The following is a 17,473-nucleotide window of genomic DNA, read 5'->3' on the forward strand; positions in this document are numbered from 1 at the left end:
AACTTACCGTGAATGAAGGGAGGGGAAAAAGAATTGTTGGAGGAAGGAATAGAAAGACGTAGGAGACTGGAAGATTTCAGTTTCCTCTCTCAATTGTGATAGGTAACTTGAATTTGTTTGTTTAATTTATCAACACACTTGATAAATTAGTGAAGAACAACTAAAATTCTTATTTAAAAAATATCAATGAACAATAAACCATCAAGTAGACTACGTGCACCTTAATAACCGAATCTCATTTCCTTTTGCTCTTTCCCCACTGGGCGTGGACGAAAACCGGAAGCAAAGGGTACTTTTCCCTGGCGTTTTCAACAGATTTTCAGGTTCCACCTTTTAAAATTGAGAGTGCTAACCTAAAAAGAGGACATATATTATGAATGATAGATTTCATTGGAATCGATAAACTAATAAATGAAGGTAAACGAGTAATTTCATTTTGTCTGATATTTAAACTTCATGAAAATAAAAGTAAGATAGAGATAATCATAAATTTGACCGGTTCAAATAAATCCACTCTACGCACAATTTTTAGAAATACAAAAAACCTTAGAAAAAATGGCAATTTTCTTTAGAATCACGCTCTTCTCAAACACGTTCAGTGAAAGTCAGCGATTGGTCGAGGCCATTCTGAAGGTCATCCATTCCTCCTGAAGCTGTCCATCATCTGATTAAAAACATGCCTGTCTAAAACAACATAGTAAAGCCTTTTAATATGTGAGGTCAAGGTAAGCTTACACAATTCTCAGAAGTCTTGCATTTTGGATATGTCAAAGACAACTCTCATCTAATTGGTCAATATTAATAGCATTTCAATCGCATGTCTACTCTGCAATTTGATTTTCACGTGTTTGGTACGTAAAACGAAAGCCTTATCAAGCCTTTAATCATGGATATCAAAACGTTGCTCGCCAATCTTCATGAAGAAGTATCCTGTTCTGTGTGTATGGTCACATTTACCGCACCAAAACAGCTACCATGTTTGCATAGCTTTTGCCTCCATTGTTTAGAGGGAATTCAACGGACGAGTGGTCGCCATGATGTGATAACATGTCCTGAGTGTCGAAGGGAGAGTCAAGTCCCTGGAGGAAATCTTAAAGATCTGCCCACCAACTTTCGCATCAACAGCTTACTTGATGCGTTGGCCATACGGGAGTGCCGTTCTACTGGAGTCAAATGCGGAAACTGCGACAAACGAAGGGTAGAAAGCTTCTACTGTTTTCAGTGCTGTACATTCTGGTGTGACGAGTGTATCACTGTGCATAACTTACTCCGAGCAAACAAAGACCACCGAGTTCTCGCGCTAAGAGATTTTGTAGATCAAGACATCGAGGATGTCTTAAAACGACCAGCATTTTGTTCACGACAAGGCCACGAAAAGAAAGAATTGGAGTTCTTCTGTAAGAAATGTGAGCAAGCCATTTGCAATTCTTGTGTTGCAACCACTCACGATCGACATGGTAAGATACTACTGGAAGAAGCGGCAAATGAAAACAAATTGCTAGTCATGTCTGCGATTGAGTCAAGAAAAGCAAAACTGCAAAAGATGAGAAACAAAATATCTAAAATTGACGACGAGTGTGATAAAATCGAAACAAACGTCGCAAAAGTGAAAAGAAGCGTGCAACAATTTGCTGAAAGCATGATTGCTGTCATCGAAGCCAAGAAACAGCAAATCTTTACTGAAGCGGATCATGAGGCGCAACAATCTCTACAACGTTTGCGAGTACAAAGGATCGAGATTGAAAACAGGGTCAAAAACATCGAAGCAGTAGTAGGAAAATCTGAAACGCTACTAAAACGAAGCACAAACGCAGAGCTTGCACAGATAGATAAAACATTGTGCACAATAATCCCGAAAGAGGTTGATGATGAGCGAGAAGAAGTGGACTGTGACCTTGAAGGACTACGTGAATTTATTTTCGAGGAAAACGAATCCTTAAAAACAAAAACAAACCATGAAGGAATCGGCTGTATTCGTACGATTCCCAACAAGACCAAAGTGGATCAGTCGATTGCTGAGGGAAAAGGACTCACTGAAGCGATTGTTGGAATTCAAGCGAACTTTGCTCTCACAACAAGAAATGCTGAAGGACAACAATGCTACGAAAAGCGTGACCGAGTAACAGCGGAAATAAAAAATCACCAAGGCCATGACTGTGCAACAGAAGTTCGAGTCCAAGATAAGAAAGATGGAAGCTACAAGATCAGCTATTTTGTCAAAGAAAGTGGAAGATGTGAGGCGGTAGTCAAAGTTAACGAAGAACATGTTCCAGGCAGTCCCTTTCCAGTTCAAGTGAAACCCAGGCAATTCAGACCCGTAATATCTTTCGGCCAACATGGTTCGACGGCTGGAATGTTAAACCAACCCTGGGGAGTGGCAGTTAATGAACGAGATGAAATTGCAGTGACTGAAATCGGTAACGAAAGGGTACAAGTATTCAGTTGTGATGGAACTTACCTACGGTCGATTGGTGGGAACGGTGATAAACAAGGAGAGTTCAGCTACCCAGCCGGAATAATTTTAGATGAGAAAAGTAACATTATTGTGGTGGAAAATGGAGCCCACTGTGTTAAATTGTTCAATGAGCAGGGTAAGCAAACAAGGCATTTTGGTGGTGAAGGAAATCTTGATTACCAGCTATCTAATCCTCTTGGTCTATCCGTAGACAACGACGGAAATATCATTGTTGCTGATTCAAAAAATAAATCGATCAAGATCTTTTCTCCTTTTGGCCACTTCTTACGAAAATTAGGGGGTGAAGGTTCTTTCACCTTTCCGTTTCACTGTGTGCAATATGACAAATATCTGATAGTGTCAGACGCGTACGAACATTGTATCAAAGTGTTTGAAAGAAATGGTAATTTTCTGTACAAATTTGGAAAGAAGGGGAAGGGGTATGGGGAGTTCGATAACCCTCGTTGTTTGTCAGTTAACAAGGCAGGACACCTGATGGTTTGTGATTCTTCAAATCACAGAGTTCAGGTATTTGAGCTGAGTGGAAAATTTTTGACAAAATTTGGATAAAAGGAAAGAGTAAGGGAGAATTTAATCGCCCTGTCTCTACTGCAGTGCTCAGCGATGGTCGAATAACTGTGTCCGACTTCGGTAACAATCGCATCCATATATTTGAATAGATAGACATCGCTGGAACGTGACCGATTTTAGTTAATTCTGTCCTGTAGTCACACAAGTAACAGCTTTCAGCCAGCAACTAAATATTTCAAAGGTAACCACCTTCTGCATGTATGGTCATTAAAACCATAAAAATAACCTTATAATTTTGTCGAATTTTGTCTGACTTTAATAACCATCGCATTAAGAAATTTAAATGACCATAACAATGACAAAAGTAAAAGCCTTCAGACAGTAACCTTTGGCACTTTATTAAAGCCCCAATATAAGCAGTAAATTTTGAGTTGCAGAGAATTTGGATTAATTTAGCCTGTTGCCAAGAAAAAAATAGTAAAATAATGACGCTTGCTCTGCAAGCTGGGGTTTACCTAAGGTTAGTCTGTAAGTCAACTTTGTGAGTAAGCTCTGTTAGGTCTACACTTTGCACTTTTCATTACTTACGTTTTATATTAAGACTATTATCTTCACAAGCTACCAAAATCAGACCCAACTCGACAAATACAATCATCCATAGTGATGTACCTGCAAGTAACAAAATCATTAGAGAAAAGCATTTTTCATAGCTATCATTCATTCCATTAGATATTTCCAACTCTTCAAATTTTGAGCTTTTACGGCTTATCTGGGAACTTAGGCCAGAATTCGACAAACAGTTCATGAATAGTTTAGTGAGAATAGCAAATTTTATGATTGCAATTGTAAATCATCTTGAGCTGAAAACATGTAGTATTTTTCATCTTCCGCACTGAATTTGTAATTAGATAACTTATACGACTACGTAGCTCTTTTAGAGGCGCTACCTTGGGTACGCCCTTTCTTCTCCGAATTTTGTGTTTATTCTGCTGTTATGCAACAGCCTTCAAGGACTATTTTCGTTTAGGATACCTTTTTAAGTATGATTTTAATTCTGTTACTAAGTTTATTATAATTTTTATACTGTCAATCTTGTTTTTGTTCTGCCCAAACTTGACTGTAAGACCAAGAAATTTAAGTTAGAAAGACATTTTGTAAAGCGTAAACATCGCGAAGGTATCTATTTAGTATGCGAACTCCGTTTTGCGTAGCCCAACGTGATTCGCTATTTAAGTGTAAAAACATGACGAGGGTCAGAGATTGACAGCTCAGTAAGTGTCACCTTTATAAACGGTGACCCACACTTTCCTCGGGAGATCAGAGCGAGTCTTCGTTGTAATAACTTGTGTAGAAGAGAGAATAAAGAAAGAGACAACAAGACAACTAGTGTTAGAGCAAATTTTACTCTTAACAATATCTATAAAATTACTTTCTCAAAATTATTCCCTTTAATTATTTCCATAAAATGGTAAGTAGTATAGTTGAGATGGCTTTCAAAGTGGTCTCATACCGCCATCTCCTATGCTACTAATATTAATAGTATTTTAATCGTATGGCTACTTTGCGATTTGTTTTACGCGTTTGATACATAAAGCGAAGGCCATATCAAGCCTTTAATCATGGATATCAAAACGTTGCTCGCCAGTCTTCATAAAGAACTATCCTGTTCTGTGTGTATGGTCACATTTACTGAACCAAAACAGCTACCATGTTTGCACAGGTTTTGCCTCCACTGTTTGGTAGGAATTAAAAGAAACAGCGGCCACCATGATGTCATAACATGTCCATGTCGAAGGGAGAGTCAAGTCCCTGGAGGAAACCTTAAAGATCTGCCCGCCAACTTTCGCATCAACAGCTTACTAGAAGTGTTGGCCATAAAGGAGTGCAGTTCCACTGGAGTCAAATGCGGAAACTGCGACAGACGAAAAGTAGAAGGTTTCTACTGTTTTCAGTGCTGTGTGTTCTGGTGTGAAGAGTGTATCACTGTGCATAACTTACTCCGAGAAAATAAAGACCACCGAGTTCTCGCGCTGAAAGATTTTGAAGATCATGACATCGAGGATGACTTAAAACGACCAAGATTTGTTCCCGACAAGGCCACGAAAAGAAAGAACTGGAATTTTTCTGTAAGAAATAAGAAGAAACCGTTTGCAGTTCATGCGTTGTAACCGCTCACGATGGACATGCTAAGGTACTCTTAGAAGAAGCGGCAAATGAAAATAAATTGGAAGTCATGTCCGCGATTGAGTCTAGAAAGGCAAAAGCGCAAAGGATGAGACACAAAATCTCTCAACTTGACGAAAGGTGTGACAACATCGAAGCAAAAGTCGCCAAAGTAAAAAGAAGCGCGCAACACTTTGCAGAAAGCATGATCGCTGTTATCGAAGCGAAGAAACAGGAAATCTTTAATGAAACAGATCAAAAGGTGCAACAATCCCTGAAACGTTAACGAAAACAAAGGGTCGAGATTAAACACAAAGTTAAAATCATCGAAACAGCAGTAGGAAACTCTGAAACGCTTTTAAAACAAAGCACAAACGCAGAGCTTGCCAAGTTAGATAAGACTCTGAACACAATAATCCCTAAAGAAGTCGATGATGAGCGAGAAGTGGACTGTGACCTTGAAGGACCACGTCAATTTATTTTCGAGGAAAACGAATCCTTAAGGGCGAAAACAACCGATGAAAGGATCGGCCGTGTATTTACAACCTTCCAAATCAGCGAAACCAAAGCGAATCAATCAACTGCTGAAGGAAAATGAATCATTAAAGCGATCGTTGGAATTGAAGCGAGCTTTGTTTTAACAACAAGAAACGCTGTAGGACAACAATGCTATGAAAAGCGTGCCCAAGTAACAGTGGAAATTAAAAGTTAACAAGGGCATGACTTTGCAACGGAAGTGCGAGTTAAAGATGACAAAGATGGAAGTTACAAGATCAGCTATTTTGCCAAAGAAACTGGACGATATTGATCACCAGCTGAATACTCCTCGTGGTTTATCTGTAGATAATGAAGGCAATATTATTGTTGCTGATATGTATAACAAATCAGTTAAGATCTTTTCGAAAGGTGGCCATTATTTAAGCAAATTGGGGCGTGAGGGTTCTTTTACCTTCCCCTTTCACTGTGTACAATATGACAAATATCTCATAGTGTCAGACCACGAAGAACATTATACCAAAGTGTTTGATAGAAATGGTATCGTTTTTGTTCAAATTTGGAAAAATGGGGGAGGGGAATAGCGAGTTCAATTTCCCTAAGTGTTTTTCAGTTGACAAGGCAGGACACCTGATAGTCTGTGATGGAAATCACAGAGTACAGGTATTTGAGCTAAGTGGGAAGTTTGTGACAAAACTTGGATCAAAAGGAAATTGTGAAGGAGAATTTATTCTTCCTCTTTCAACTGCAGTGCTCAGCGATGGTCGAATAGTTGTCTCTGACTTTTTGAACCATTGCATTCAGATATTTGAGTAAACATGAGAACACTTACCAAATTTGAATTAATGTTATCAAACCCTTAAACAAGAAACTGCTTTTGACAAGCTATTTATCATATGGTCAATGAAACTACAACGCCACCTATAACATCACAAATTTCAGAGATTGAACGTTTAAGTACGTTTGATCTGTCAATAAGCCTAGTCAATAACCTTAATTAGATCAATTATTAAACAAGTTTTAAACTTTCGTATGATATCAAGTTTAAAACGTTGCAAAAGCTACAAAATTTAGTTCATTTATTCCTCATGTTAATACTGAGAGATTTGGCTTCAAGTAATGATACATCCAAAATAAGGATCTTGCCGGTTTCAGCTGTAATAGTTTCCTTAATATTTCCAACACTATGCTGAGTTGGGAATCTATTCCGGAGATAAACCAGTTGAGTGAATGGACTGTCTCTTATATAGTAGTAAATGTTGTAATTTCTTAATTAACATTGTAATAACCGCTTGTAAATATTCAAAAAGTAGAAATGTGTGAAGAAACGGAACACGAATCTCAGAATTGAACCTTGCGAACCTTAAGAATTGAACCTTGCCAACCTTAAGAATTGAACCTTACGAACTCAACACTGTTTATTTACACACGCATAGCATATATATATTAGAATTGAGTTTAAGCCTTCGAGAGAAATTGTTTTTCTCGAGTACGGATAGTTTTTTTTTTGACGAGCTAGAGCCTTGGAATCTTGTAAATCTAATTCTAGGAGGATATTGCCAATAAAAACCTTAACAATGAGTACTCATGAGGGGCTCATTAAAAAGCGAAACAAATTTGGGACTTTGGCAACCAACCGCTTAAATGCGGTGCGGCTTAAAACGTCTTGAAACAGGCTCGATTTAATAGGATATTTAATATCAGTCAGAGGTCATGCCTGGTGATTCTTAATAGCATATTGTTTGAAATCGATCAACTTTTGTGGGATCTTGCGCGGTTTTTAGTACACTTCACGACAGTCTCCTTCGCTGCCGTTCTCACGATGTCACGTTGCGTGACATCTCAACTCAATCGTTCACCACAAGAATGTGTGACTACTAGCTAAGTCACAACTTCCTTGAATAGAAGTGTGGTCTGTTCTTCGATGGAAATCTTTCAAGTCACGCCAGAGACTAGTAGCTACTCGTGGCCCATGGGAAAGAGAGATAGAAAAAAGCTCTGAAACCTTACAGGCAGTGTTAAGCCAAACATTTGTCGCTGATGTAATTTCGATAAAACTGACCGTGTTGTGCGACATTCACTCAAAAATCCTCCGAACAAAATTACACCATAAATATCAGGACAACATTACCATAGAGAATTAGAAAATATAAATAGGTTAGAAGTACTACATGCACAGTTATTTACGTACACGCTACGAGTGATTACAGATAATCAAATTTCTGAATGAATTCAACTCACCTCGTGCTTACGGTTAATATCTTGTTAAACGCTTTGTATATATTGCTTAATTCTCCCTTTGCAAACGATAAACTGCTGCGTTTTCCGGTTACATATCGCAAATTCGTATGCAAGAAGAGAATGTTTCATTATACGAACTGGACACCAGCGACAGTCACTGATTCAAAACTCACAGCTGTCAATCGAAGGGCATGCGCAAGAGGATCGATATCAGCCGGCTGGCGCCGATTTCCCGCGAAAAATTATAACAGGTAAGATAGGAACAACAGCTGCTATGCAAAACATGCAAAGAAAAAGTCAAACGTTCATAAAATTTTGAAAAAGGCAGCACAAAAAGCGAAAAGGAAAACTGAGAGTACACAAAGCTTATTAAATTACAGGTTTCATTTGGGTTTAGCATCTTTTTTTGGTTTATCAAAGAGATTATTAACTATAATCTCTTGGCTTTTTAAAAAACATTAAAGGGTTTTCAAACACCACGATTTACTCGCATGTGTGGTTATTTTATAACTCTTGGAAGATAACATGGTTATTTCAGCCTGAATGCACGTCCCCTCTAAAAAGTTTGTAATGTGGTGTGTTTAAGTTCCATCGGCTGTTCAGGTTAGGTACATCACTCACTTCCCGAAAAACTATGCCTTATTTGCTAAGACATTAACCATAACAGTTAACTTCCACTAAAATTAATATAATTATTTGTTTGTAACAGGCTTATGAAAGCACTGACCTGTTATGCAATCTCAGTGGAGTGTAGGTGGTAGAGATTTTTTGTTTCATTCGACTACATGTTGATACAGCGAGGAAAGCATTCCAACACGACTAATTCCACAGTGGGTATCAGAGATGCCAACCTCTGGAGATCTCAAATCTGGAGATTTTTTTTCGGACCAGCACTCCTCCTGATCGAATTTGCCAATGCGCCCCCCCCCTCCAGAAAATTTCCTTTTTTGACTTGTTCTCTCCTTCTCAACTTCCATTTTGAAGATCATCCCCTCCAACCACCGCCCCCCCCCCCCTCTTCTGTATTTTTTCCAGTTATGCCAGCCGATTTGCCATTTATCTCGAGGGGTCCATATCTCACCGGTATACACAGAAAGATATCGGGTGATATTCGATATTGTTTTTATTACGTTGTGGTTCCCAAACTTCATCCGTATCCTCACACCTTTCATTAAAGTAAGAAACAGTGGACAAGAAGAGTCACCTCGTTTAATGTCCACTGCTAAATCCCCATTCTTTTAAACCATGAACGTAGACATTATTTGAATGGCTACGCTCAACCAGGATGCATTGTGGGGATGATGTCATTTGAAAGTGATTAAATAAGAAAACTTACACCCATGTCGCAAAAAGTAGCGTTTTGTCAACAATGCACAGGATGGTAAAGGGTAAAAATCATCACCAAAAGAGTCCTTCAAAATGAAAATATGTAAACTTGAAGGTAACGAAGCTTCAACCTGAGTGCTATGTATAGTATGTTGAAAGTACCGCAAGGACTGCATCAGCTTAGATATACAGCATGTTTGAGTGTAAGTGGAAAAGAAGTAATTGTGAGTGTGAACATCTAAAAATCTGCGTGAGGCTATCTGAAAAAGTAAAACTGAGTTAAATATCACTACTGTGCTACGATTGCCCCTAAAACTTTACTAGAACTAAAACAATCACATCTATACAAAAACAACAAAGTGAGCCTGAAAACTAATTGTGACCTGTTTAGTCTTCGCTCATACTAATATATACAGTCACGTGACGGCAGAATCTCAGTACCCAGCAGCCCACCCACTCTTCCTCGGGTCAGATTTTCCTGTCAGTGTCCCGTCATCATTTGTGGCCGCAGCCTGCACCACTGCGTAACCACTGATATTCCTGACATTGTGCCCAAGCCTCTGTAGTCCTTCTTGGATGGCAAGGGGCATTTGAAAGTCTTTGTCTATGCGGATATACATCGGCATTAGCTGGTGGTGGAGCCTGGGATCAACTACAGCCTGCGAAAGGGTACGGTTGAACCAGAGGTAATTCATCATAACCTGGAAGTTAATTACACACGGTAAGGCATCTTTTGGTGAGACATTAGCCCTTCCGCTTGCAAGATTTAAATATCAATTCTCCAAACGGTAAGCTATACATTTCTTAAAATCTTGGATCAGAGAACTTCTTATTAAACCAAAAGGATGTCCCCTAGTTGATAATTTTCTCACCTCTACATATCTATCTTAAAAATGTATTGATATTATAGCGGAGCTCGTAGAGCGTAGCCCCATAATTATACAAAATAGTAGTAACCCATCAAGCCGAAAAAATTTAAATGTACGACCGTACGACCGACCGTACAAGGTGCTACTTTTAGCATGCGCGGCCAACTGTACCACGGGTACTATCTTATAATCAGTCCTCTACACGGACACGGAGAAGCTGCGAATGAAAATCCATCAATATCAACACGCACTTTATCCATAGTAGGGGCTTTAGTTTTGTTGAAGAGACGTGCGAGAAAAAAAAAATGCGAGCTCCGCTTTTAGGCTTGCCTAAATCTATATATTAAGAAGAAGTTCATATTTGGTTGCTACTTAGAGTAAGAGGTTTAATCAACACTCTAATTCCTGTGATCTGTTTTTGAAAATTGTGTTTGATCTGCAAAAACATGTTCTCGCGGGAAAACACCATCGAAAAAATATAACGCCGGAAAAGCTTGCTATCTCCAGTCAAATGAACACTCCCGGTTAAGTGTCTATTTGCACCTTATTCGCCGGACTAACCTAAATATTCATGTAATTATCATCTACTTTGTATGTGTTGCATTTGTAAAGCTCAGCAAGTAGTAAATTTCCAGAACATTTCGTGTCCTTGTTGTTAATGTTTCGAAGAAAATCGTGAGAATTAGTTACCAGGAAAAGTTTCATTCCATCTTTCTCTGGAAATATATTTTTCTATAAGCACATTTTCAAAACTTTTCGCCAAATTAGTCGATACAATTTTCACTGGGATAGACCATGGGCAACGAGCTCAGTAGCGATTCGGTTTATTTGTCTTTTTATACATGACTTTAGATCGGTAACACGATAGGGCCACACTAAAATAACTTGTTGCTACCTTACCAAAGAGATGGCGGTTGTTATTTTCGTTCCACCGGACGCTCCAATCACCAAACGAGCTGTTCCGTTCTTATCTAAAAATAGCGAAGGCGCGGTGGAGGACTGGGGCCGTTTCCCAGGCACAATCATGTTAGACTCGGACGGTTCAACACCGTACGCGTTCTTCTTACCAGGAGTAGAAAAGTCGTCCATTTCGTTGTTATAGATGATGCCTGTACGAGTTGAACGATATCTCGACCCAAAGCTGTGAGTTTGGAGTTAAAAGAAAAAAATAAATAGATAAATGAGTGAAGGAAAAAAGAAAGAAGCAGAGAAACAAAGACAGAAAAAAGATATTTGAAAATCGTGACCATCACGACGCTTACTTTCCGAGAAGACAACTCTTTCTGTAAAGAAATCTTCCATCTTAATTCTAAAGGAAATTCTCATGACAAAAAAGACGGAGGGGGGGGGGGGGCGAACCCTAATAGAATAGAATCGCCACCGTACCCTGCTTCGTTGATAGGGCAGATAAGGATAAGAGGCCAGGCTACAAGCACATGCATATCCCTATCTTTCCCCACCCCCGATCCCCAGCTGAATTTACGAAACCCCACTACATCGGATACTCACAAAAGATTTATCGTAGTGGTTGCAGAAACAGCATCGCCATTTTCGGCGATAACAGATAAATGTGAAGTTCCTTGATGGCTGGAATTGTGATAAAAGTCGCCGTAGTGTTTGTAATCGGAGAATGTCTGGTTGTCCCAAATCTGCTGGCGGATGGATTCGGCAAAGTCGGCGTCAGTCATGTTTTTGACGATCTGCGAGATGTAGGAAAGAAGGTCAGTGTTATTCTTAGGAACTAGCACATGGCTGGTCCACCAAAGGATTCTCGATAACTCAGTTGGTAGAGCATCCAACGGAGAAAACGGATCTAGCAGACTCGTTTTTTGACTCCTTGGAACTTTTAGGACAGCTGGTTAATAATTCTAAGCAATGTAACGCGAGATAGCTATCTCAGATAAGCCACAGGACTACCCTACCTCCGTAACATTTGCAAAGTCTTGGTCACCCAGTAATGCTCGGTAAGCGTAAGCAAACTTGAAAGCCTCCACAATTCTGTGATATGTCAGGGTTGAGTTTTTGATTCCATGCCGATCCCAAGGTTTCATATTGTATCCTATAGAATAAAGAAAAAGTGACGGAAAACCTTGACTCTTTTCAAAACGTTTGGTCGTGGACGTTGAACGGCGAATTACCATAATCCTGAATAAAAATAAATCTTGAAACAACTTGAGGAAAAACAACATGTGAATATCAAAGAGCTAATAAGCAGTACCGTTCTCAGGACCTTTTTCCAAACCAGGTCCGAGCCCCTCCCCTGACATGCCTCGACATACCTTTTAAGATATTGAGGATAAAACTTAACACCACGCCACTCCCCGGGGGTGGAGTAGAATACCACGAGTATTCTCCGAACTTTCCTTCCATAGGTTTCCTGAACTTCACTTTGTAGTTCTTCAAATCTTCCCGGGTGAAAATACCACCACCATCTTTAATGTCTTGTACAATATCTCTAGCTAGTTCTCCGAAATAGAAATCCTCTGGATTATCACGGATTCGTTCCAAGGTTCGTGCAAATTTCGGCATGTATAAAATTTCTCCTAACTTCTTTAGTTCACCATCTTCATTGAAAAGAAGTTGCCTTCGAAAAAGAAAAGAAAAATAATAAAATTCGACTAAACACTTTTTTGAGAGGAATTATCAGTTTTTTAAGGTCGAACGTGAAGGTCTCTTTCGAAGATTAGCTATTCAAATCATACAATTTAGAAATCTAGATCAAAGCTTAGTTCGAACATTGGTCGAACATGCGTGATAACATGGGTTATTCTTTAGATAACATGTCGTGTTACACTTATCCACTGGATAGCAATCACGATCTGGCCTTCGAAGTATTACTAGTAGATGCTATTACTGGTACATGCTATTAGTAGTGCATGCGGAATCTAGTCCCCAGTGTTCCAAAGTCAGTCAGGATATCATCAAGAGACACACGTCCACTTCACCCCAATCTTTACGCAGCAAAAGAGGACTGAGAGTGCCGAATGACTAGCCTGGGACTTAGAGCCATCCAGACGGCTGCTACCTAAACCGTAAGGTTTGTCCAAGGCCGCGGGCTTTAGGGAATGGTGCTCCATCCTTTTCATAGTGATGGTTGTTTTTATAAGCCTCCTGTCATTGCTAGGAGCCCATCATTATAATATACGAAACCAACGTAAATCGCGCGCTCTGTTTGATCAATTCAGAGGAATTTGCTCATGATTGAAGAAAAGCACCGACTGTTTATGGATACAAAGCTCAGAATGAATTTCAGGAAACGTGATTACATTTATCTTCGATTGTTTTGACGACTTAGGCAGCGCTGCAGATCGGCAATGATTAGCTTTCGCGCGACAAAACGTCTGGTCGTGTAAGACCACACGAACATTTTTAGTTCGATAAAAGGGGAATTCTTTAGCTTCAATGTATCGACGTCATGTTATAAAACAAATGATAAACACCACAGCGTACACTATTGAGAAAATCATAGGATCCATGATTTTCTCTCGGTTATGGATGCACGCGGAAGATTTGCAAAGCACGAGAGAAGCGTAAGAGTCGCTCGAGGAGATAGCCGATGGCGACCTGAGCTTCTTGAGTGCGTAGCAACCTCCCGCGTGCATCCATAAGCCAATAGTGTAGGCTATGATGCAGCATCTAATTTCTTGAACTAACCAACTTATGTGAAGACCTAATTTCAGAGCAGCTTTTCCCGCGTGAGGAAGGATATTTATACATGTTCTTTGTTCATTAAACAAACCTCAACCCAGGATCTGCCTTGAGGCGCGGTTTTACACTTGACCGTGTTGCAGCGTAATAAGCAGAAGGTCCAAAAGGAAATCCGTCCCTCGCCATGTCAATGCTCGGTTGTACTAAGTCTTTCCACAGTATATTACCCCCGTATTTCTTCCAAGCTTCGTAAAAACCTTTTACCTCACCTGGTACACCCGCAGCTGCTCCGCCTGGATGGGAAAGAGACAGAAATTACAATAGAATTATTTACTTGGCACTGAAGAGGTATAGTCTCCTACGTAGACGTTGTTTGGTTACGTCACGCAACGCGCTCTTAGGTAGGGTAGATAGCACGTTGCGTGACGATAGCCAGCAATAGCTGCGAAGGAGACTAAAGAGGTATAACGAAATTGAGAGGGAAAGAGGATCGGGAAAATTTCTCATAGAAAAGTAACTTACCGATTCTAGAGTCCAATTTTCCTCCTACATACATCGTTCTGTTGGCTTTCCCTGGGGCTTCTTCACGGAAGTCGATTACCTCCACAGACCTTGTGCCCTTCTTGTACACAACCATGAACCCACCACCGCCCACACCAGCAGAATGCATATTGTAGACTCCGATGCAAAACAAGGCTGCGACTGCTGAATCCATTGCCGTACCTCCTCTTTTAAGAATGTCACGGCCTATCTCCGAACAGGGACCAGCATCCGATGCAACTACGGCATGTTTGTAAGGCCCATCTGCTCCCGGTGGTGCAGTAGGAGGAGGAAGGATGGGCTGCGAAGTAGGAACGTCTGGTTCGGAGTCTCTGTCTCTCGTGAAAACTATTGCAAGTGTGATGATGATGGCTACCACAACAAGAACGACGAGGACGAGGATGATGATCATCCGTCGCTTTGTTGATCTGTTGAACACAGTAACGTGAAATCAAGATTGAGATTGTAAAAATAGTTTATGGCTGGAACGACGCGACCTCTATGAGCGAGAAGACTTTGCGCGTAAAGCTCAAACAATTGGCAACAAAAGTTACGAAAGTTACCTAATGAGTCTCTTGGCCGAGACGAAACACGGCGAATGATTTTATTGTTGAACAGTAGTGACTACTTTTTGATGTCATGAATCTTCGCATTTGCGCCTCCATCGAAAATGAGTCCATTCCCCCCCGCCTACATTTTAACTAGCGGTTAATGACTTTTGTCAAACGAGTTGGGACCACTGGTTACATAAAACAGGATTCCTGATTTGCTTGTCAGTTTAGCGCACTTAATTGACACGTGGACTCGTTGGTCTGTTTATTCAAACAAAGTTCAGTTAGCCGATGGTTGACAAAACCGCCTCCTAAACAATCCTAAATTTCGCTGGACCTTTTATCTGGACTCATCTTTTCTGCGGACAATGTCAAGATGGTCGAAAGCTGACAGTGTAAGGACATCAGTTTATTTAATTAAATTAAGCCCCTTAAAGAGAAAGCACGAAATCCATTGCGTAAAACCGTGGTTTGGGTTGGACCTTGTGTAAAGAACAGGCCCATTAGGTTTGAAAAAATTACTTGAGTATGATCATCACTGGCTACAATTTGGGGCAAAAATAAGCACCTCCTTACTTCGGAAAGACTTGCTACGCAGATTATTTTCAGTCGGCATCTTATGGTCCGTTGTCAGGGTTAAATTACTTGGCAAATTTTATTTCAGTTTAATTTCGAAACCCATATTTTCATTTGCAATCACAATTTTTGAAACTACTGTATTTTCTAATAGTTGCTGTTGTTGCTGGATGCCTATATATGAATCAACTCTACCTCGACATCTCCTGCTAAAAATGAATTCCTGTTTGCAGCGCGTTTGTTGTGCTGAATCATGATACACACGCAAAGTCCGAATTTTGAACTGTCAAATTTATTGACCCTGATAACACGCCATAGCTACTTGATAGACTACGATAATGTGTATAGCGCTCTGCAAGACAACCTTTGTAGGGAGGGGGGATGGCAGAAGCACACAGGCTTATAGACGGTGATGCTCGAGTGAACAAATAAACTGTGACAGTTATTTCGTTGCCGAAAATCAAATAGCTTATCTCTGTATAATGTCCTCCGACAACCTTTGGATGAATTTTGAGCTTTGTTTTTTAAATTTTAATCAGGTAAGATTCATCTTTAAAGAAACTCGAGCCGAACACCTCTTTTAGGCGCTTCGGCGCCCTTTAATCTTGTCATCGACATGGATGACCTTACCTGTATTTCCAAATGTAGATGACTGCAAACAAAACGCGAGGGGTTTTTTTATGAATAATTATTTTTCACTTATTTATTCAAGAAACCAATGTTTGCAATATTTAAAAGTCACGCCATAATACTGCGATAGTATATTTTTCACTTTTATATCTTGTTATCAAGATCTGTGAACATATTTCCGCAGCATGTGACTCTTACTCTTGGTATACTGTTTGCGTTAATAGCAAAGTTTGTGATTGATGCTTAAAAATACCTAAAGCGTGAGTGAAAAATTTTTTAACTGATCATGTTCACAGTCAGGCCCTCAAGAATTGACGCAACAGGAAAACGCATCTTCACAAATAAAACAAAGAAAGAGTGTTACACCACCACAAAACAAACATTTCAATTGTCACGCCATGTGGAATAAACTTGAAAATTTCTGCTCTGAATGGTACAAAACGAATCAAACAAAACACTCTGATCTTAACGTGCCTGGACAAATTCTTATTGAAGTTAACTCAGTTCTCTTAAAAAAGAAAATATTCCCTGGTTCACTACGTCTTACATCCATTGTCTGTCAACACAATTATTTGTTCTCGTTTATTGTAATAAACATCAGAAACAGGAAACAGTTTTCGAATACAAACCAATCTTGCTATCTTTTATTCTCGAATAGAATTTGAAATTCGATTTGTTCTGTTGTTATCGCGCCGCTCGTGTCTATCGGTTGGTGTTTATCGCACGGTTTCCCAGAGCAACATGTTTCCTACGATAAGCATCGCCTATTGATCAACAACTGCTGTTAGCAGGTTCACGATGACAGAAATCAACTTCAGTTTCGTTGATAGGTATGTTTTGTATATGACAATACTACTTCTGTCACACGACGCCGTCTCTTTCAGCTTGGTGTCTATTTTCCACCTCCACAGCTTTATTAGAAAAGCCCTAGCGATCGAAATTAAGAAGTCCAAAGTCCTACTCGTCCTCTGAAAAAGACGCCTTGACACTAATTTAGAAGGCACTGACAGGCAAGACAAAATTTCAAGATAGTCCTGTCTCCATTTGACACGATAGTCCTCCACGATACGAATTTTACCTCCCCCTTCGGACCCCTTCGTTATCCGTAAGCTTGCTTCGATTCTTTAAATGTACGTCTTCAAATTGAGCTTCTTTTGCTTAAAACAGACTCTTTTTTGCAGCGAAAGCGCCTGCTAATTGCCGCGAGCATTTCCTAGATTTCTCCAAGGGCAGTTTGTTTGACTCACCTTTCGCGGTGTTTTGGTTCACCCTCAAATATAACTTTGTTATCACCACTGCTCATGTTTGTCTGAACTTGTTTTGTCGCCTTCACTGAGCTAAACAACAAACCTGTCGCAAATTTGGATAGGAGCCACGTAACCGTTTTGCAGGGCAACAAAGGATGGCGGTTCCGGTTGGCGTAATTTTACCGCGTCTTCAAAACATGC

The 17,473-nt window shown here is 39.9% G+C and overlaps 2 protein-coding genes and 1 pseudogene across 2 annotated transcripts; 2 read left to right on the forward strand and 1 right to left on the reverse strand.

Annotated features, from left to right (window-relative positions):
- The first annotated feature begins 874 nt into the window (after positions 1-874).
- LOC131798277 (E3 ubiquitin-protein ligase TRIM71-like) lies at positions 875-3,025 on the forward strand. Its single transcript, XM_059115939.2, has one exon. It carries the CDS (start codon positions 887-889, stop codon positions 3,023-3,025), a length of 2,139 nt encoding a protein of 712 aa, XP_058971922.2. The 5' UTR covers positions 875-886.
- A 1,580-nt stretch (positions 3,026-4,605) lies between these two features.
- On the forward strand, positions 4,606-6,497 carry LOC131788788 (E3 ubiquitin-protein ligase TRIM71-like; annotated as a pseudogene).
- Positions 6,498-8,993: 2,496 nt separating this feature from the next.
- Positions 8,994-17,454, reverse strand: LOC131790068 (scoloptoxin SSD14-like). Its single transcript, XM_059107249.2, has 8 exons — positions 17,273-17,454; positions 14,251-14,696; positions 13,820-14,021; positions 12,360-12,664; positions 12,003-12,139; positions 11,590-11,780; positions 10,981-11,221; positions 8,994-9,912 (listed from the first exon to the last, which is right to left on the reverse strand). Exons 1-8 carry the CDS (start codon positions 17,326-17,328, stop codon positions 9,646-9,648), a joined length of 1,845 nt encoding a protein of 614 aa, XP_058963232.2. The 5' UTR covers positions 17,329-17,454; the 3' UTR covers positions 8,994-9,645.
- Between the last annotated feature and the right edge of the window lie 19 nt (positions 17,455-17,473).

This window comes from Pocillopora verrucosa, chromosome 2 (assembly GCF_036669915.1).
Source record: "Pocillopora verrucosa isolate sample1 chromosome 2, ASM3666991v2, whole genome shotgun sequence".
Taxonomy (NCBI): Eukaryota; Metazoa; Cnidaria; class Anthozoa; order Scleractinia; family Pocilloporidae; genus Pocillopora; species Pocillopora verrucosa.